Genomic DNA, 21864 nt, shown 5'->3' on the forward strand with positions numbered 1-21864 from the left:
AGAATCATAGCTTCACAGAAGCCCTAACTGACAGCTGTGTCTGTGACAAGCAAGTTTCTGAGTTCACTTATGTTACTTCATTGAGTTGGTTACCTTTCATTTGAATTAATTAGCTTTAACCTGGCAGCGACTGGCTTCAGAATTTGGCCTGATTAGTCAGTTGTTTCACTCATGAGCCACTACTGGTGGGGGACATTAAAGTTCCCTACCCAGAGTATATCACTTTCATGAACTTCCTCCAAGTTACATTAAATATAGAGGGGTACTAATTTGTCATACGAGGAAGTGGTGATCATGCAGATTTCCTTCATCTTCTCTGATCTGAAGCCATGTGATTTAAACTGTCTTTTCAATTTATGCACTCAAAGAGCTGCTCCCAACTATGCATCATTGTGCCTCACTTATTGCAGATTTTTCCTGCCAACAAGGACAGGATAAACTCAGGGACGGTGATGGAGGAGCCTGGAATGCAATAAATATGATCCTGCAAGTATGACTATCTGGCTGTAGCTTGACCAGTCTGTGGGGTATCTTAGGCACCAGTCTCCAAAATGTTGATGAGGAGGACAATACAAGGTTGACTGGACAATTGATTCAACAATATGCAACCATTCATTGGTATTTGAGTGACCATGCAATTGCAACAAAATGCCAGTGACAACTTCCTATCCAACAGACTACAGTAATACTCTAATATTGAGTGCTGCTCGGAAAGGTTAATTTCCAACAGGGCAAAGGATAACGTAATGACTGTCTGAAAACCTTGCTACCTAACAGATGACAAATAGAGTGCTCGTGTTTAAAGTCAAGCCAACACAAAGAAACATGTAACAGATTTTTAAAAACTGGAATAATTTGGAAAATTGACTCAAAGCAACTTCTCAAGTCAATTTAAACATCAAGATTTGAAACGGAACAAAACTAAAAATACTTATAAGTACCAGATACAAAAATACAGAACTCCCCTGAGAATATCATATCCTGCTCAGGTGGTGAAAGAACCAAAAACATTTAAAATTTTTCACTTCGGAACGACTGTTCAAATTAAACCCCAATTCAATTTCATGTGGTCAGTAATGTTATTTTTCCAATTGTGACTTTAACAGATTCAGTAATAACTTTAACCAAATTTCTATTCAATTAGATTATCAAGAAGATGCCTGAAGGCTACATCTGATTAAAGCAATTGTTATGCAACCCTTGGAATAGTCCTCAAAATGGGCAGCATAGTACCACAGTGGGTAGCACTGTTGCTTCACAGCTCCAGGGTCCCAGGCTCGTTTCCCAGCTTGGGTCACTGTATGTGTGGAGTCTGCATGTTCTCCCCGTGTTTGTGTGGGTTTCCTCCGGGAGCTCAGGTTTCCTTCCACAAGTCCCGAAAGATGTGCTGTTAGATAATTTGGACTTTCTGAATTCTCCATCTGCGTAACCAGATAGGCGCCAGAATGTGGCGACTAGGGGCTTTTCACAGTAACTTCATTGCAGTGTTAATGTAAGCCTACGTGTGACAATAAAGATTATTATTTATTATTAAATGAGTATTAAGGCTTTTTATTGCGTCATTAAACATTTTCAATAGGTTCTGGTTATTAACACTTTTATGATCAATTGCAACGACAGACAAAGACAGCATATTAATGTTAACAGGAAAGTATAGGTGAACACTCCAATTATATACATCCTAATAAGCTCCTTTTCTGATCATCTGCCAGGGTGTTCAGGGGACAAAGATTCACAGAAAACAACACCTCAACGCATTGCCAACTAAGATCAATCTCCTGTCCGTCATAAATCAATCTCAGATTAAGAAAAGTTGTATTGAATGGAGTTCAACAAATTTAGATTGTGAACATTCTTCTCCATCTCGATCCCTTTTTGTTTTTTTCATTTTCTTGGTTTGCCCAATACAGCTCCACCCGTAACCCACAGGGCCATCTGTCCCTTTTTTTTCAGTTTTGCTTGCACTGAGCAGTGAGTGACATTTTTTCTCTTATTAACACATTCTGCCATCCTGCTTATATGCCACAATTAGCAATTCTTCAGGGCGTAATGCTACCATTAACACCCTCTTTGTCTTATGTCCTTGACATCTTTGTCCATCTCTCCTTAGCTCTGACCTAACCCTGGCTTTCTACTCTGCTCCATCCCTTTTCTAATTATGTAATTCATTACATTTTTACCCCTCTTCAGTTCTGCCGAAGTCATATGAATGCGAAACGTCAACTCCTGTTTGTCTCCCCACAGATTTATCCAGAATTTTGTGTTTTTAGTTTAATTTATATAATAAGAGACCTGCGGGTATATGTGCACAAATGATTGAAAATGGCAAGGCAGGCAAAAAACTTGAGTTTAAAAGGAACCTGGGCTTTATAAACAAGCATGGAGCACAAAGGCAAGGATGTTATCATAAACTATTATAAAACACTGGTCTAACCTCAACTTTAGCATTATTTCAAATCCTGGGTTCCACATTTTAAGAAGGGTTTAAGAGAGTGTAGAAACGATTAATGATAATAGCTTCAGGGATGAAGACTTCAGTTACATAGATAGATTGGAGAAGCTGAGGTCTTTCTTGAGAGAAGACAAGGCTGTGAGGTTTGATAAGAGGTTTTCAAAATCATGAGGCATCTAGACAGAGAGAAACTGTTCCTGTTGACAGATAGGTCAAGAACCAGAGGTTCTGTACAAGGTGATTAGCAAAATAAACAACGGCAGCATGCGGTGGAGCCAAATTCAATCATGGCTCTGAAATGAAGATTGTATATGCACCTGAAGAGAAATAAAATCCCAGTGCTACGGGGAAAGGATGGGAGAGTTGGACTAGCTGGGTGCTCTTGCAAGGATAGTTGAATAACTTCCTTCTGTGCTGTAACAATTCTATACTATTTATATTGTACTTGCCTTAATTTACATGGTGATGGTATTATTGTAACAAATACTGAGGACTCTCAATTATTCACCAGTTTCTGTTATTCATGGGAGTGTGACATGGATGTCTCGATTGTGGCAATAATAGAGTTTACATACTTTAAAAACCTCATAGTTCCCTCTCACTTTGGGCCTTCCTACTTCTTGTGTGCATAACCAGACGACAAGCAGCTGTTGCCTTTTGCCTTGTATAGTAAAGCATCAGTAAGCCCTTGCCTAAAAATCATGCAAATTGTTGTCTGGATTTAAAAAAAACACCCAGATCACTAATTTGCTGTTTATGCAACTTTTTATTACAGCTGGCAATTGCGCATTTCTAAGCGAGGGACGAAGCAAAAGAAAACAAGCAGGTTTTTGTTCTTGATCACAATTTAAAAGCACTTGCCTGTAGGCATTTTTGACCATAGCTCAGAACAAAGACTTTTCCCCAATCCCCTCCTAAAGGTATCAATTCCTTGTTGGGATAATGCACCCACTGGTAACTTAACCCAACCATAATAGGATAGAAATTAATCTTAAGCAGCCTCACAATAAATAACTTCCTGTTATATACACTGCCAGGTATTCAGTTCCAATTGAGTTTTTTTATCTATACTGTTTCCTACTAACCAAATGCCACCCCAGACCACAAAGCTCAGGCAACTCGGTCAGATTTGTACTTCTACTTCTTACTCTTTGACTTGTCTGGTCTGAAATTCAGTGTCGGTATTTCAAAAGGGTTGTGTATGTTTTTAGGCTACGTTTATTTTTGACAAGATCCAAACAGCAATGCAGATATAATTGGTTTAAAAGCATGTTCTCAAAAATCTGTCTTTTCCCTCTTAATAATGCTGGTAATATCAGACAAGGGTAATATTTATTGGTAGAAGGTTTAGAGGAGAGCTCAGCTGCAGTATTTTCAGTTGGAGGATGGTAGGGTTCTGGAGCTCAGTGCCTGGAAGGGTGACAGAGGCAGATATTTTCATTGCATCTAAATAAGCTGAAGATGCACTTGAGGTGCCACGACATACAGGATTTAGACCAAACGCTGGAATGTACAAGGCTGGACGGCTCTTAGGTGAATTGGTCACAATGGGCCGAATGGCCTCCTTCTGGGTTGTAAATTCCTGGCTGGGATTATCTTGTCCTGCCAGGCAGGAGCCGTCGCAGGCTGGAATGGAAAATTGTAGAGCCAGCCTAAAGTCCATTGACTTTCAGTGGCACCAGAAAATACGAGCCACAGGCTGGGCCGGAAAATCCCAACCAACGTTTCTATCAATTTCAGGAGCAAGGACATTGTCCCTATTTTTGCAGTACATGCATATAAATTAGGTGCATCATTATTAAGGTTAAAGAATTAAAACCAAAAATGTTTTTATTTTTTTTTAAAATGTAGCCTTTTCATTGGAGAAGTAATGAACAAAGAAAGAACAAAGAAAAGTACAGCACAGGAACAGGCTCTTCAGCCCTCCAAGCCTGCGTCGACCATGCTGCCCATCTAAACTAAAGTCTTCTACACTTCCAGGGTCCGTATCCCTCTATTCCCATCCTATTCATTTGTCAAGATGCCCCTTAAACGTCACTATCGCCCCTACTTCCACCATCTCCTCCGGCAGCGAGTTCCACGCACCCACTACCCTCTGTGTAAAAGACTTGCCTCGTATATCTCAAAGAACAAAGAAAATTACAGCACAGGAACAGGCCCTTCGGCCCTCCCAGCCTGCACCGATCCAGATCCTTTATCTGAAATCTGTCGCCTATTTTCCAAGGATCTACTTCCCTCTGTTCCCCGCCCGTTCATATACCTGTCTAGATGCATCTTATATAATGCTATCATGCCCGCCTCTACCACCTCCGCTGGCAAAGCGTTCCAGGCACCCACCACCCTCTGCGTAAAAAACTTTCCACGCACATCTCCCTTAAACTTTCCCCCTCTCACCTTGAAATCGTGACCCCTTGTAATTGACACCCCCACTCTTGGAAAAAGCTTGTTGCTATTCACCCTGTCCATACCTTTCATAATTTTGTAGACCTCAATCAGGTCCCCCTCCTCTAAGCATTGCCTCTCGCACCTTATGCCCCCTAGTAATTGATGAGAGTAGGACATTGTTGCATTACAATAAGGTAATAGGTTGCATGTGTTAAAAGGTTGCTTACAACAAAGCTATAGCTCAGGAAAAGCAATGATTTAAAAAAAAAAAATTGAGTACCCAATTCTTTTTTTTCCCAATTGAGGGATAATTTAGCGTGCCCAATTCACCTACACTGTATATCTTTTTGGGTTGTGGGGGTGAGACCCACGCAGACACGGGGAGAATGTGCAATCTCCACATGGACAGCGAACCCGGGGCCGGGATCAAACCCGGGTTCTCAGCACCGTGAGGCAGCAGTGCTACCACTGCCCCACCGTGCTGCCCCAGGAAAAGCAATGATAGGAAGCACCAAAATGGTGCGAGAAGACACAAGGCTTCAGTTCGAGCAACTAGGTAGTCATAGAACATTGGATCAAGCAGGGAGAATTCAATAAAGAAAAAGGACATGAGAGAGATACCATATTTCTACTTTGTAATAAAGAGATCTATTGCTATCTTGACACCCTGTGGCATAAACAAGCTTGGAGAAGCACCTTAACATGCTTATTTGTATGGGTGTTTAAGAAGTATTTTGCAGACATTAGTGTTTCTCGCTTTACCAATGTGTTAAGGACTTCTCCAACAATTGTGAGATTGTTTTCTCATTAAATCCTAAATCAGAACATTAATATATGTTAATATTACCAATTAATATAAGCAAATTAATACAAAAATTGATTTCTACTTCATACTAACCCCAAAGTTCATAGGTACGCACCTGTACAGCCCAGAAGCGCAAGACACATCACCAATTTGGTATCTTTTTAATGCTCAACAGGGCAGAAGACATCTGTTCTCAAAACTGATTGTTCACTTGAGTACCAAGTACAAGCAAAAAGTCAAATCTAGCCTAGATTTGGTACAGAGGGAAAAAAAATCTACACTCAATATGTGCTCTAACCCCAACACCTTATTAACGTTCCATTCATACTTCTTCTAATTCATATTCCTTCTAATTCACTAACGTGACACTTGCAATGCACAAGGCACTGTGCCGCCCTCCTATATATATTTTTGTTTCTCAACAGTGTGAAAAGGACAATATGAGAGATGTAAAAATAGTTTTGCAGTTTGCAACAGAGAAACAGTGGGAGTAGTGATTTTGAGACCTCTCTCTCTGTCCATGAGAAAGTTGGCATGGGCTCAAAATCTGGAGAGAAGCAAAAAACTTGATCCTCTCCAGCGTGATTGACTTTTGGAATCTTGCCCCCCCCCCTACCCACACATCGCCAGTGGAGTAACACAAATCGTGCCATGCGAGCCTGGAAACCTCGTGGTGATACATGAGCATGCCATTAGCGAGCACTCTTCCCAGACCTTCACCCCTCATTGGAATATTCACCGGCCGTCATTTACAACAGCTGGCAGCTTCCTCTCCAAAGGGGATATCAGAGGCAAGTGCTCGGGCTCCCCAGGTTCTTCACTGTTCAGAGTGCACTGGAGAGGACGAGGGGGACACAGGTAAGCTCAACTTGGGGCCAGGTGTCAGGCACTCATTCTTGAGGGACGGGGATGGACACTTGAAGATACAGTTCCAGTGCCTGGAAAGGGGGGGATGGGGGAGAGTAGCCGTGGCATCCTCACCACTGGAGAAAAGTAGCTGCTATGAGAGGCCTGAGTGTTGATGGTTGGGGGCACGGCTGCTGGCAGCAGCGTGACTTCAATTAGTTTTCAGTGTGGGAGAGACATAGAGCTGCCACTCTCACATCGCAGAGGGATGAATGGTCAAATATGCATGGGTGTTTGTGGATCTTGGACCCATGAAATGACAGGGTGGAGGATCTAGTGCTAAACAAAGTTAAGTTTATTACGTGGTATATTAGTGACGCCCTATCTTAATTAATGCCTGTGATCACCCATGCCCACCAGGTGCCGCAGCTTCCTACACTTCCTCACCCTACATCTAGGTGCAAGCCCAGGTTCCATAGCTGGAATAGAGGCTGTCTTCTGTCTTCCATGCCCTGTTGTGTGTGATGACATTGGCGGGCAGCCCCTGGGAGTCCTGGACCTCGAGAGTCCAGGCATACGTTTGAGCAGCACGGGCGTTGCAGTGTTGCCCTCCTTGGTGTGAGTGGCTGGAAGGGTGTTGGATGGGCTGGGCACCCCGTGAATCGAGGGCCCGGGCCGCGCTCCTGACAATCCTACTCCATTTGTGTGCGTGGAAGCCCCTGAGCTCCACCATGGGATATAGGTGAAGCTGGAGTGAGATCCAGAAGCCCCACTGTCCTCTGGCACTGACACTTGTAGATTTCCACCAGTGCCTGAACCATGCGGTTGAAGGCCTCAGCCGAGGAGGTCATATCCTCAGCCATGGAGCAGACATCCCACGCCATGGAATGCAAATCCTGGACCAAGAACCTCACTGCGGATGCCACCCTCACAGTGTTGGTTCGATGGGTCTGAGTGATGGCACCATCTCCTCAGACAGAAGGCAATTGGACTTCTCCAGTTGGCCTTGCATCTGAGGAGGGATGCCATCATCCCTTCCTGACTCTCGCGACTCTGGCTTTGCATTTCCGCTCGGGGATGACCAGACCAAGGGCAGTCATTGGCCAGTGACTCATGGGTTCCAGCATCTCTCCAAGTGCTGAGTCCCCACCTCCGCCTGCTGTGGATCATCATCCACGAGGTGCTCAGCAGCAAGTGACCCAGAAATCTGTCTACGAGCTATTCCCACCGAGGTGTGAATATTTGCACTGGTGGAGGGTGCGGATGACAGCTATTATGCCTCTTCGAGGGTGAGATTGGAGGAGTCTCCCTCTGAGTTGCTCTGCATCCTGGGGGCGAGGAATGTCCGAGTCGATCGACGGTTCGCCCTGCAGGGAAGGGAGATGGCATTAGTACATCACTGGGAATTAATGGAGCAATCTCTCCCTCAATGCCAGCAAAACTAAGGAGCTTGTCATCGACTTCAGGAAACTAAGTATCGTACGCACCCCTGCCTGCATCAATGATGCCGAGATGGAGATGGTTGACAGCTTCAAATTCCTCGGTGTGCACATCACCAATCTTTCCTGGTCCACCCACGCTATGAATAAGAAAACGCAACAGCGCCTATACTTCGTCATAGAATTTACAGTGCAGAAGGAGGCCATTCGGTCCATCGAGTCTGCACCAGCTCTTGGAAAGTGTCATAATATACACCAGTATATCATGGTGCAGACGCATACTGATGGACATACACTAGGACCAATCAACATGCACAAACACTGCAGCCAATCACCAGTTAGAACACACACTATAAAGGCAGAGGGCATCACTTTTCCCGCTCATTCTGGATGCTGCCTCTCAGAAGCGCAAGAGCTTATCAAGTTTAGTACAGACTCACATCATGTGCTGAGAGATTCAACTGGTTCGGACAGGCACAGGTCTCTAGTTAAACTAGCATTGTTTAGACCCACAGTTCTCATATGTCTATTATTTTATAAGTACAGTAGTCCCCCTTTATAACGCGGGTGTTGGGGTCCAAGACAGCCACCCGCGTTGCATCCGAGCCGCGGATATCCACGATGGGGGTTAATTTTAGAATACAGGGCTACAGAGTGGAGGGGCGATGTGAGACTATGCTGGTCTTGGAGGCCCGTATGACCTCCTCCTATGTTCTCTGCTCTCTCCCTCCAATCAGCCGGCAGTGTCAATTTCAGCGGCCGGCTCACTTTGATCCGGAGAGGGAAGCTGCTCTCTCACTGAAACAATCAGCCGGCCGCTGAAGTTGACACTGCCGGCTGCTCTCTCCCTCCAATCAGAAACATTAAAACTTAAAAGTTGGATTGGAGGGAGAGAGCAGCCGGCAGTGTCAATCTCAGCGGCCAGCTGATGTTTCAGTGAGAGAGCAGCTTCCCTCTCCGGATCAAAGTGAGCCGGCCGCTGAAATTGACACTGCCGGCTGCTCTCTCCCTCCAATCAGCCGGCAGTGTCAATTTCAGCGGCCGGCTCACTTTGATCCGGAGAGGGAAGCTGACAGTTGGGGTCCATAAGCCCCCCCGCCGTATATCGCGAACCGCGGTATTGCGGAGCGCGGTATAACGGGGGAATACTGTAGTTAATAAAATAGAGTTGAACCTTCTTCAGTGTTGGTGGCATATGTTAGCTTCGCAAGTCTACACTGCCCAACACTTCAGAAAGAGCACCCCACTAAGCCCACACCTCCAACTTATCCCGTAACTCGGTAACCCCACAGGGCAATTTATCACGGCCAATCCACCTAACCTGCACAGCTTTGGAATGTGGGAGGAAACCGGAGCACCCGGAGGAAACCCACGCAGACACAGGGAGAACTTGCAGACTCTGCACAGACTGTGACCCAAGCCAGGAATCAAACCTGGGACCCTGGGGATGTGAAACAACTGTGCTACCGTGCTGCCCGGTCGGGAAACTAAGTAATTTCAGCATGTCCGCATTGAGTCTTACCACTTTTTCTAGATGCACCATAGAAAGCATCCTATCTGGCTGCATCAACTGCCCGGCCCAAGACCGTAAGAAACTAGAGTCATTAACACAGCCCAGTCCATCACGCGAACCCGCCTTCCATCCATTGACTCTGTCTACACCTCCCGCTGCCTTGGGAAAGTGGGCAGCATAATCAAAGGCCCCTCTTTCCCGGGATATTCTCTCTTCCATCGGGCAGAAGATACGAAAGTCTGTGAACTCGCACTAAAGAGATTCAAAATCAGCTTCTTCCCTGTTACCACACTCCTGACTGGCCACCTTATGCACTGAACTGATCTCTCTATGCAACTTCTCTACTGTTGTAGAACTATACTCCATATGCTTCACCCGATGTCTATGTCTATGTATTCACTTTAATTTCTTTTTAAAAGGGTAATTTAGCATGGTCAATCCACCTATCCAACACATCGTTAGGTTTTGGGGGGGGGGGGGGGGGGGGGGGGGGGGGGGGGGGAGAGAAGAGAGAGAGAGACCCATGCAAGCACGGGGAGAATATGCAAAATCCATGCGGATAGTGACCCAGGACCGGGGTCAAACCCGGGTCCTCAGCACTGTGAGGGAGCAGTGCTAACACTGCACAACCATGCCACCTGACTATGTATTTAGGTTGTGTATTTATCATATGTCCTATGTTTTTCATGTATGGAACAATCTGCCTGGACTGTACACAGGACAATACTTTTCACTGTACCTTGTTCCATGTGACAATAAATCTAAATCTAAAGCAAAATCTTTTACTCACATGCTGTTTTAGGTATGGTTGTCCGGCCTGAAGATTCTTGCTTTTCCTCACTGCCTCCACCTTGCCATCAGCACAGCCACAATCAGGCTCCTTCCCAGCCAGCTCAAGTGTCCCCACCTCATGCAGGGTCAGGTTTCTAATCTCTGCATGATTCCAGATGGCTGAGCCATTTTACGCTGATTGTGCTCCACTTTGTCCTGCAGACAGATGGGGAGACTGTAGGTCGCATACTTGCCAGTTCAGATGGTTGAGGAGTGGCATGCGTGGGACTGCAGTGGGAGCATGAATGGGCGTGTCAAACGCGAGATTGGGGTGGGGGAAAAGAGGGCTTTGTGACAGGTGGACAACCCGTGAGATCAATGAATGAGAGATTACCTTGGAGGTGTGAGATCGGTGAGGCAGTGCAGTGAAAGGCTGGAGGTGGCAGACCTACCATGGCCACACGGAGAAGATCATTCAGCTTCTTCCTGCACTGCTGCCACGTCCACTTCTATGGAGCGCTGGCACTGACTAAGGCAGGTATTGCTTCCCAGGCAGGGGTGCTGGTGGGCCTCCCCCTGGATTTCGGGTAGTGTACACCCCACCCCAGGAGTCTGGTTCTCAGTAAAATGCGGATCCGGCTTCCGTCTTGCATTTCCCCTCGATTGGATTTGGAACAAGTGCTGGGAAATGTTTATATGGAACTTCCCAGTGATTACCCTGATTAAGTTTCCCCAGGGTGAGCGAATCAGTAGGAGCGCTGAATGATTCTCATCGGAAGAAAAACATTCTGTGGCATAATGGGTTCACTCTGGTTTTCTCGCCTGACCTGTTGTTTTTGATAAGATTCCACCCAGAGAAACAATTCAGCAACTGAGAAATTCACTGGGATTTTGTACGAGTTCCTCAGTGTTTCCTTCCCTGTATATTCTGTGCCACATGACGTAGGAGCAGAATTAGACCATTCGGCCCATCGAGTCTGTTCCGCCATGCAATCATATCTGAAACATTTCTCATCCCATTTTCCTGCCTTCTCCCCATAACATAGATAGAACAGAACATAGAACATACAGTGCAGGAGGAGGCCATTCGGCCCATCGAGTCTGCACCGACCCACTTAAGCTCTCACTTCCAACCTATCCCCCAAACCCCAATAACCCCTCCCAAGGACAATTTATCATGGCCAATCCACCTAACCTGCACGTCTTTGGACTGTGGGAGGAAACCAGAGCACCCGAAGGAAACCCACGCAGACACGGGGAGACCGTGTAGACTCCGCACAGACAGTGACCCAGCAGGGAATTGAACCTGGGACCCTGGCGCTGTGAAGCCAGTGCTAACCACTATGCTACCGTGCTGCCCTAACCCTGGATTCCCTTATTAATCAAGAACCTAGCGATCTCTGTCTTAAAGACACTCAGTGACTTGAAATCCACAGCCTTCTGCAGCAATGAGTTCCACAGTTTCACCACCCTCCGGCTGAAGAAATTCCTCCTAATAATAATAATAATCTTTATCACCTCTGTTTTAAAGGATTGTCCCTTCAGCGGAGGCTGTGCCCTCAGGTTCTAGTTTCTCTAACAAGTGGAAACATCCTCTCCATGTCCACTCTAGCCAGGCCTCTCAGTATTCTGTAAATTTCAATGAGATCCCTCCTCATCCTTCTAAACTCCATTGAGTACAGCCCCAGAGCCCTCAGCTGCTCCTCATATGACAAGCCCTTCATTCTGGGGTTCATCCTTGTGAACCTCCTCTGGATCCTCTTCAAGCCCAGCACATCCTTCCTTAGATACGAGGCTCAAAACCGCTCACAATATTCCAAATGGGTCGAACTAGGGACTTAGACAGCCTTAACCGTACATCCTGATCTTGTATTCTAGCCCTCTACACGTGAATGCTAACATTGCATTTGCCTTCCTAACTGCCAATGGAACCCGCACGTTAACCTCAAGAAAATCCTGAACTAAACCTCCCATGTCCCTTTGTGCTTTTGAATTCCGAAACCTCTTCCCCATTTAGAAAATAGTCTATTCCTCTACTTTTCCAACCAAAGTGCATTACCTCACACTTTTCCACATTATATTCCATCTGCTAATTCTTTGCCCACTCTTCTAGCTTGTCCAGTGCTTCTGCAGCCTCCCTACTTCCTCAACACTACCTGTCCCTCTACATATCTTTGTATCATCTGAAAACTTAGCAACCCAGATCATTAATGTACATCGTGAATAGCTGTGGTCCCAACACTGACCCCTGCGGAACACCACTTATTACCTGCTGCCATCCTGAAAAAGACCCCTTTATCCCCACTTTCTGTCTCCTGTCAGTCAGCCAATCCTCCATCCAGGCCAGTACCTTGCCCCTAGCACCGTGGACTCTTATCTTATTTAACAGCCTCCTGTACGCCACCTTGTCAAAGACCTTCTGGAAATCCAAATTGATCACGTCCACTCTTTTCCTTTGTCGAACTCCTCAAAGAATTCTAACAGATTTGTCAGGCATGATCTCCCATTGACAAATCCATACTCTGCAATCTCATCCTTAATAATAGACTCGAAAATCTTACAAACAACTGAAGTCAGGCTAACCGGCCTATAATTTCCAGTCTTCTGCCTCCCACCCTCCTTAAACAGAGCTGTTACATTAGCCATTTTCCAATCCTCTGGGACCCTCCCTGCCTTCAGGTGAATCCTGAAAGATCACCACCAATGTCTTCACAATCTACTTAGCTATCTCCTTCAGAATCGGAGGGTGTAGTCCATATGGTCTGGGTGATTTATACACCTTCAGACTTTTCAGTTTCCCCAACACCTTATTCTTAGTGATGGCCACGACACTCACCTCTGCCCCCTGACTTTCTTGAAGTTCTGGTACGCCACTGGTGTCTTCCACCGTGACGACTGATGCAAAGTAACTATTCAGTTCCTCTGCCATTTCTTTGTTCCCTATTGCATCCCTTCCATTCTTTAACAAAAAGAAAGTCAAGAAATTGTGCAAGAGGTCAAGTTTATATTCGTGCTTTTATAGGAAATACAGACCATGGGAAGAATTTTCCCAGGGACTTGGAGCACATTTGTAGCCAAGAAGCAGGGAAACATTGGAGAACGAGATTGTGTCTGTGCATCAAATTATTCCTGAGGCCTTGCACTTTTCCCAGCGATGCTTCAGTGCGGTGATTGCACCCTGTCCGGCAGCAACAGGGAGCCAATTAAGAATCATCAGCAACCAGGCAACAATTTTCCAGTATACCCGAGATTTTACCAGCATCTCACAGAGCCCCAGCCGTGACGACAGCTTGTCTGGTGACAGGAGGCACATAAAGCAGGTGGTTGGAGCACCAGGGCAAATTTATTAATTCTATTGCCATGATTCAAATTGGCAAGGAGTCTTCTCCAGACAGGAGTTTGCAATTTCCTTCAAATTACCCAGAGAATGCAGTAAGAAATCGTGGTGGTGGTGAGGAAGTGGCAACTGCTGCCTCCAGCTGTTTCACTGCTCCATTTTGCCCAGCCCTCTCATCCCATACAAACCAGCAACATGCTCGCTGAATGCACAGTGAAGGCTGTTGGCCAGCATTGCAGTTTTAGCTCACTTCGCTTGCCTCTATACCTGCCCACTGTCCATAATTGGGTGGTGGCTCTGGAGGTGGCCTCTTCATTAGGTGCATCCCATAAAATTATCTTAGAAAGTGCACTTTAAGGGTAAAGGCCAAGAATGGAAAACACTGCTGAATATTTTCAAGATATGAAAGATTCAACCCTGTAAAAAGCAACAAAACTAACTAACTTTTGTTAGATATGCAGACAGTAGGGACTGATTTACGAGGGGAAGGAAACTGGAAGTTCACAGCAAATATCAGATTAAAATTCTGGTGAGAAAACTGGATTGAAGTAATTGTGGTGAGTAAAAAGGCTAACAGACTATTTTTAAAGTGTGTTCTTCATATTGAATATATTGCACCTTGCTTTTTTTTCCCATCCTCTATACGAATGATAGGCAATCAAGAGCACAATGACATAACAATCCTGAAGTATGCTGTTGATACAGCACTTGTACGCCTAATCAGGAATAATGAAGTAAACTATAGGAACTCGGTGGTAAAGTTTGTAGTAAGGTGGTAAAGAACCAGTTATAAACTTCAGGAAAAAACAATATACGTCTGTAGTTGAAAGCTCTCTAGTGTTTGGACGTCTCACCTGGTATTGTCGCCTTGGGCAGGGTCAAGACAAGGAATCATGGGTCTGGTGCTTTTCTTGTTTCCACCCCCCCCCCCCCCCCCCCCCCTCTCTCCCAACTCACCCCGGGTTAACACGAGAACCAGTACCAAAACTCCAGAAAATACCATCAGCATGATGTGAAGTTTGTTTTCCTCAGGCAAGAGGAAGTCTCAATTGAAGTTCATTAATTGAAGGTAAATGAGATCCTGAAGATTAGAAAATAGACCAACTAAACTACCCCAGCCAGAGCTCTGACTATGATGAAAGGTGCCAATACTGATGGACACAATTTTAAAGTTTGCAAGTTGAGGGTCAATGGGTGGGGGGGGGGGGGGGGGGGAGAGAGAGAGCTATGTGGACTACTTCAACAAAAGGTTGATAGACTTGTGGAAAAATTGACAAGATAAAGCCATTGGTTCAAGCCAATGGGGAGGTGGTTATAGAGACATTAGACACATTACAAATTGCACTTCAAGAAGTCTTACAACACCAGGTTAAAGTCCAACAGGTTGGTTTCAAATCACTAGCTTTCGGAGCACTGCTCTTTCCTCAGGTGAGGTAGCAGTGCTCCGAAAGCTAGTGATTTGAAACAAACCTGTTCGACTCTAACCTGGTGTTGTAAGACTTCTTACTGTGCTCACCCCAGTCCACCGCCGGCATCTCCACATCATAAATTACACTTCAGTTGTGAAAGGCACTCTATTGGCAAGCAAAGTGGAACCAGGACCACACTATTGAGGGAGGTCAGATGGGAAGAGCTTGGTCAGGTGGGAAGAGCTCAGTCTGGGCCACACACCCGTCGAGTGGGAGGAGGTCAGGAAGCCAGGGATGGGGCCACACCATCAAGAAGGTTGAGTTGGATCAGGAGCTGGGGAAGGAGGACCCACTCCCCCTGCTCTAACAATTTAACAAGGGAGAGTTCCCAGAGAGAACACAAACAAACACACACGCAGGTTCCGTTTTTAGCATCTGGTGCACCCCACTCTCTCAGGCCCTGGTCTTGTGGAAGTAAAGATTGAATCAAGTAAAAAAGGGTATTTGATGATGAGAGCTTGCCTGACGATATGTACTCAAATAATTTTGACTAAAAGGAAAGTGTCTTGTATTACTGTTGGATGCATGCAAGGAAATTGCTGCAATCCCTGAACTTCAGGGTAGATCGGTACTGAACTCATTTGTGCCCATCTCTGTAAGAACTCTTAACAGGAATTTGATGAGAGGATGTGCACACATGATGGGACTCACTGACTGATCATTTTAATGCACTGGAATAGTCAATATATTTTAATCAAAATTAGACTTTTGTGACAGGGTACTTTTCTTTCTTTTTAGTGTTATTATTCATTCATATGTAATTTTTCTGATGAATAATGTGCCCAAAATGAATTCGGTATGAACAATAAATTAAATTCTTCTGTTGTGTGCTGTAGTACAGGATAAAAATCTGTTTAACCTTCTAGGCCCAGTCATTGATATTAACAGTAATGGGCAGCACGGTAGCACAGTGGTTAGCACTGTTGCCTCAGAGAGCCAGGGTCCCAGGTTTGATCCCCGGCTTGGGTCACTGTCTGTGTGAAGTCTGCACATTCTCTCTGTATCTGTGTGGGTTTCCTCTGGGTGCTCCGGTTTCCTCCCACAAGTCCCGAAAGACGTGCTGGTAGGTGAATTGAACATTCTGAATTCTCCCTCAGTGTACCCGAACAGGCGTCAGAGTGTGGCGACTAGGGGATTTTCACAGTATCTTCATTGCAGTGCTAATGTAAGCCTACTTGTGACAACAATAAAGATTATTAACATAAGCATTTTGATCAGTTTTCTTCAGTGCATACGTTTGTAAATTGTTTTCTCTGTACATATACAAAGATTGATATATTTACAATAAGGCCCTGTTTTGCGCTCTGATAAGTTCAGTTTACAGATCAAGTATCTTCAAAGTTTCTGTGGATGGCAACTACAGACGGTGAGTTATTTAAACAACGTTGTTATTCCTTGGGCATAAAACTTTGATTAATACCCAAAAATCTAGCAGTTTTTTGAGTTAGTCAACTCAAAATAAAGAATCAATATTTTAAGGCATATGAGAGCAAACAAGGTATCTGGTGTTGTTAGGAGAGTATTGTTAAAAGTATGTTCATGGTGCAATACTTCATGTGCAGTACAGTTTACCAAACAGTGGCAACAACAAAGAAGTATAAATCTGCAGAGGGTTCAGATATTGTGTGGTCAACACATTTCTAGAATGCAACCAGCACTGCCTCCTGCATCAGAATATGTCAAATCCAACAAAGAGAAAAGCACAGCTCAATTTAGTACTGGGGAACTCATAAATAACTCAGGTGAAAACAAGAGAACAATTTCAAAATAGTTGTATAATGTAAAATCAAAAAGATAAGGGAAGAAACTCTGGCCCAAATTACAAGGACAGAAAAGTCAGTAAACTTGTCAACAAATCCGCATTTGAAAAAGTTTTAACTAGGAGATGCATTGAGTAAAAAGTGAATATATTTTTTATAAGATGAGAAGGGGATGCCCCGGTCATAATTCCAAAGACAGAGAATAAAACTAAACTGAAACTCAAAATATGATGAAGATAGAATGGAGATAATCAGCATTAGAAAATAGTAGAGAGATAAAAGGGAAATTAGAAGATCTAAAACCAAAAATGGGAAAAGACCAACAAATGACAAAGAAACTGGTAAAGGAAATAAGGATATCAAAAGGAAAAAAGTACTCAGTTTCGGAATAGTCAAAAATGTCAAAAATCTAATTGTGGAGGACAAAGGTAGTAAATAATAGCGGGACTTATCATAGAATTTACAGTGCAGAAGGAGGCCATTCGGCACATCAAGTCTGCACCGGCCCTTCGAAAGAACACCTACCCTATCCCCGCACCTCCACCCTATCCCCGCACCTCCACCCTATCCCCGCACCTCCACCCTATCCCCATAGCCCCATCTAACCTTTTTGGACACCAAGGGCAATTTAGCATAACCAATCCACCTAACTTGCACATCTTTGGACTGTGGGAGGAAACCGGAGCACCCGGAGGAAACCCACGCAGACACGGGGAGAACGTGCAGACTCCGCACAGACAGTGACCCAAGCCGGGAATCAAACCTTGGGCCCTGGCGCTTTGAAGCAACTGTGCTAACCACTGTGCTACCGTGCTGCCCAGTGAGTGGGAGGACTTGAGGGCAACGTGGAATAGTTAATACAGATAACGGTCAAAAAGAATTAGTCACCCGGTCCTGATGACAACCTAAGATGCTGAAAATGAAAGAAATAGCAACGGCCCTTCCTACAAATTTTCAACCCTCCATGGAAATGAGATTTGTGCTGTTTAAGGGAAAGATGAATAAACTAGGTTAACCCAACACGATCAGTAGCTAAGACATTTTCAGATTATATAGAATAAATTCAGTTTGGATTTGGCCAGGACCACTTGGCTCCAGACCAGGAGCTGAATTCCAGATGCGAGGCAAGTGTTATCAAGGTAACAGAATATTGGGGTTCAAAATACACAGGGACAATGGGCAAGTCTGTCTTTGAAAAGTCCTAAGTAGCCTACAAAACAGCACAGATGGGTCACAAAATTCAAGAAAGGTCGTCCTTATACAATTACCTTACATTACAGCCTCACTATAGCCCGGGGCTGAACAATTAAAGGCGCAGCTATCTGTCTGAAAGCAGGGGAGATGCAGAGATTGATTAGAGGTGCATCAAGCATGAGAGAGAAACGGTGAGGACCATCTCCTCGAAGAGCAGCATGGGTGGAAGGGAGGGAACCTGTGACTGGGGAGTTAGGGCAGAGGTATGGGAGACAGGAGATGACAGGGAGGCCAAGTTAGTGGCGCATCCAGCGCAGGTAAAATGGATCTGGCTCTGAAAGAATGAGAGTGACCAAGCAGGGGTTGGAGGTGGTGAAGGTCATGTGGGCAACAGGCAACATTGCTCACTCTCACAATTACGGCTTATTTTATTTATGTATATGATTTTTCAATGCTCGCTTTTTTAAAATCATCTTTATTTTCCTTCTAAAATCCTCCTCCTGGGCCTGGCTTTCAAGTCTACAAGCTACAGCTTGAACAACAATAACCAAACAAAAAAAAGTTAAATCCTTTCCAATGTCTTTCTTCCTCCTTTATTTCTATCCAATAAATTATAGTAAAGTTTAAAAGAGGTTGATCTGGAGTAGGAGAGAAAATATGTTGAGGGGAAATGTTGTTTTTTTTCTGTATCCCTTAGACTTTTCTCTATATGATTCTGCTATGGAAGAATCCATCTCTATACTAGCTTGTCTTGACTGTCGTTGTGCATGTGTTTTTAAAAAAGTTTTGATGTATAGCAAAAGTTTGGTGCCCAGCAAACTCAGAACTGCCCACCCTTCCACACCTTGGGCTTGCTTTAAGTATTAGCCACTGCAGGAGGGCGACGCGATGAGGTGGTGGTGAATGAAGAAAATGGTTTCATTGTTGTTGGACTCTTGGCCTCCCGCCCAGCACTGAGTCTCGTTTCTTTTGTTTCCTTTAATGGAAGCATTGAATGAGTTTGCAAATTTCTGCTTCGAGAACAGTTTGGTTTCTAAATAAATTTTTTAGATCCAAGTAGCCCCCAAATATCAAAGGGAGCCTTTGTAAGAAAAATCGCAAAAAGAGCCCTCAGAGAAAAATTATTTTGACTCCTGAAGAATGTGACGCCGAGGAACCCCATAGTTAACAGGGATCAGAGGCCAAACTCTCCAGTGACCAGAGTCATCCTTGGAACAAGTATATTTATGGTGAATGGAAGCCAATCATCGCAGCTCCAGGATATAGCTGCAAGAATTCTTGAAGGCAGAGTTCACGCTCAGCACTTAAGTTGCTTCCTCAATCACTTTCCCCAATTATAAAAACGCAGAAGTTGGGTATAATGCTAATAATCACACTGCATTCAGCTCAATTTCTATTTTCTCTTATTATTTCTCAAGCTAAGGGCAATTTATCATGGCCAATCCACCTAATCTGCCCATTTTTGGATTGTGGGATGAAACCGGAGCACCCGGAGGAAACCCACGCAGACATGGGGAGAAAATGCAAACTCCACACAGACAGTGACCAAGCCAGGAATTGAACCTGGGATCCTGGAGCTGTGAAGCAATTGTGCTAACCACTGTGCTATCATGCTGCTACAGACCAATATTTGCTCAACTGTAAGCATAACCATGAAAACACACACAGGTTAGCAGAATGCTGATTGGTGACAGGGCAGATGCAATTTAATGTGGGCGAGCGTGACGAAATGTATTTTGGGCAACAAAAAAATTTGGTTGACTCTCTAATGCCCTCTGAAATGGCGGGCTGTTAGGGCCCAGTCAGCAATGCTCATGTCCTGAAAAATGAATTTTTAAAAAGCATGGAATAGAGTATACAACTGAGCAAATGGAAGCAAAGTTCATTTAGAGATTCAACACACTATTCTGTAATTCCTCGAAGTTAAACAGAAGTTCATACCAATCATTCTAATAAATGTGATTCAATTACCACATGAATATTTCCTCTAAAATTAACAAATAAATTTCATTTCATGAACCTGAACCTGTTTTAAAGGAAGCAGGGTCACCATGTTAAGCATCATCCACACGCTACTGTGAGATGTCACAAATTACATATGCTGCCACTAAATTCAAAATGCTGAGGTTAAAACACAAGCTTGCAATGGTATGGGTAATGGCAGCACATCAACTGTGATCTTACTGAACAGACTTGATGGGCCGAATGGCCTAATTATGCTCCTATATTTTATGATCTTACAGAACAAACATGATGGGGCTGAATGGTCAACTTCTGTCCACGTGTTAATGCAGCATTTTTGCAAACAGGCCCTATCCAGAAACTAAATCTGTCTTAATTCTCCGGGATAGTGTAATCCCAAACCGTTTTACAACAGCCTGGTGCTTAGGATTCAGTGGGCCATATGGTTGAAATAGTTTGTCACAATCAACAAGTCCCATTACCTCCCAGCTGCAGAACTCCCTGACAGTAAGACCCACCCACCCCCTCCCATTAGCAATCCAAATCCGTCCACATAAAAAAAGTTGAAAAATACTTGTGTGAACTTAAGTTGACGTTGAGCTCGAGGGGCCAAAAGTGGACGTTTGGCAAAACTGGCGTCCACAAGGAAAAAAGGGACGCTTTCTCCAAAAAGTTATACCATTTCGCCCGATGTTCGGGAGCTGTGCAAAATTATTGGGGAGAGGGGAGGGCATCTCTGTCTGGAGCTCAGCAGCAACAGGGGTTTTACCCCCAATTCACAGTCACCCCCCCTCATATACACACCCCGCCCCCCATGAGATTCGAGATGGACAGCGCTGCGCACCTGAACCGCTCCTGCCCCGCCGTGTCCCACAGCTGCAACTTGATCCTCTTTCCCGGCTCGATCTCCACCAGCCTGGCGAAGAAATCCACGCCGACCGTGGGGTCGGACACGTCGTTGAATTTGCCGTCGGTGAAACGCCGGAGGAGGCAGGACTTGCCCACCGTCGAGTCGCCGATCACTATCAGACGGAACTGATAGATCCAAATAGCTTCCATGGCATAACTTTAATCCTCCTCTCCTCTTCCCACTATTTCTCTGCACAGGGTCCCAGCCAATTTACCAAAACGCTACCTCAACTGAGCCAATAAAATTAAACCAAGTAAAATATACATCGATATATTGCCACCCCGCAAAGCAAAAAAAAAACCCCAAGCAATCCTCCGAACTATTAATGCAGCAGAATTTTCTTTCCGTCCCTCCCTCCGCCAGGTCCCGAGCTGGTTCCGGAAAACCCAAAGCAGGCTAGAGGGGCAGGATGATTGACAGCGACAACGTGTCCAAACACAACTCCCCAAGCCGGCACACGGCCGCCTCATTCGCTCACAGGAGGCAGGAGAGGGCGGGAGCTGCTGGGGAAACAGTGCAGGGATACTGGCCTCAATGAGACGTCCACTGGGCTTTTGATTTGATTTAAAGAACGAACGCACCAGTAAATTTGGCCCCTCGGGAGAGGGAGGGGGTGATCCTCCTGGGTCTGCCCAAGTTGGCTATCAATAGAATCCCAACAGTACAGAAAGAGGCCATTTGGTCCATCGATTCTGCACAAACCCTTTGAAAGACCACCCAACCCAGGCCTTATCCCCAGCCTGTAACCTCACCCTAAGGAGCAAATGAGCATGGCCAATCCACCTAACCTGCACATCTTTGGACTGTGGGAGGAAACCAGAGCATATAGATCATGGAACATACAGTGCAGAGGGAGGCCATTTGGTCCATCGAGCCTGCACCAGCCCACTTAAGCCCTCACTTCCACCCTATCCCCATAACACAATAACCCCTCCTAACCTTTTTGGTCACGAAGGGCAATTTAGCATGGCCAATCCACCTAACCTGCGTGTCTTTGGACTGTGGGAAGAAACCAGGGCAC

At 45.0% G+C, this 21864-nt stretch overlaps 1 protein-coding gene across 1 annotated transcript in view; it reads right to left on the bottom strand.

Moving 5' to 3' along the window:
• The window catches only part of LOC119977619 (ras-related protein Rab-39A-like), a 36165-nt gene extending 14923 nt beyond the window's left edge, over nucleotides 1–21242 (bottom strand). Inside the window, exon 1 of the mRNA XM_038818760.1 lies at nucleotides 20778–21242. Within this exon, the coding sequence (XP_038674688.1) occupies nucleotides 20778–20992 (215 nt within the window). The 5' untranslated portion in view covers nucleotides 20993–21242. The remainder of the gene's footprint in view (nucleotides 1–20777) is intronic.
• Nucleotides 21243–21864: the final 622 nt, after the last annotated feature.

The sequence above is a fragment of the Scyliorhinus canicula genome, chromosome 14 (assembly GCF_902713615.1).
Source record: "Scyliorhinus canicula chromosome 14, sScyCan1.1, whole genome shotgun sequence".
In the NCBI taxonomy this organism is placed as follows: Eukaryota; Metazoa; Chordata; class Chondrichthyes; order Carcharhiniformes; family Scyliorhinidae; genus Scyliorhinus; species Scyliorhinus canicula.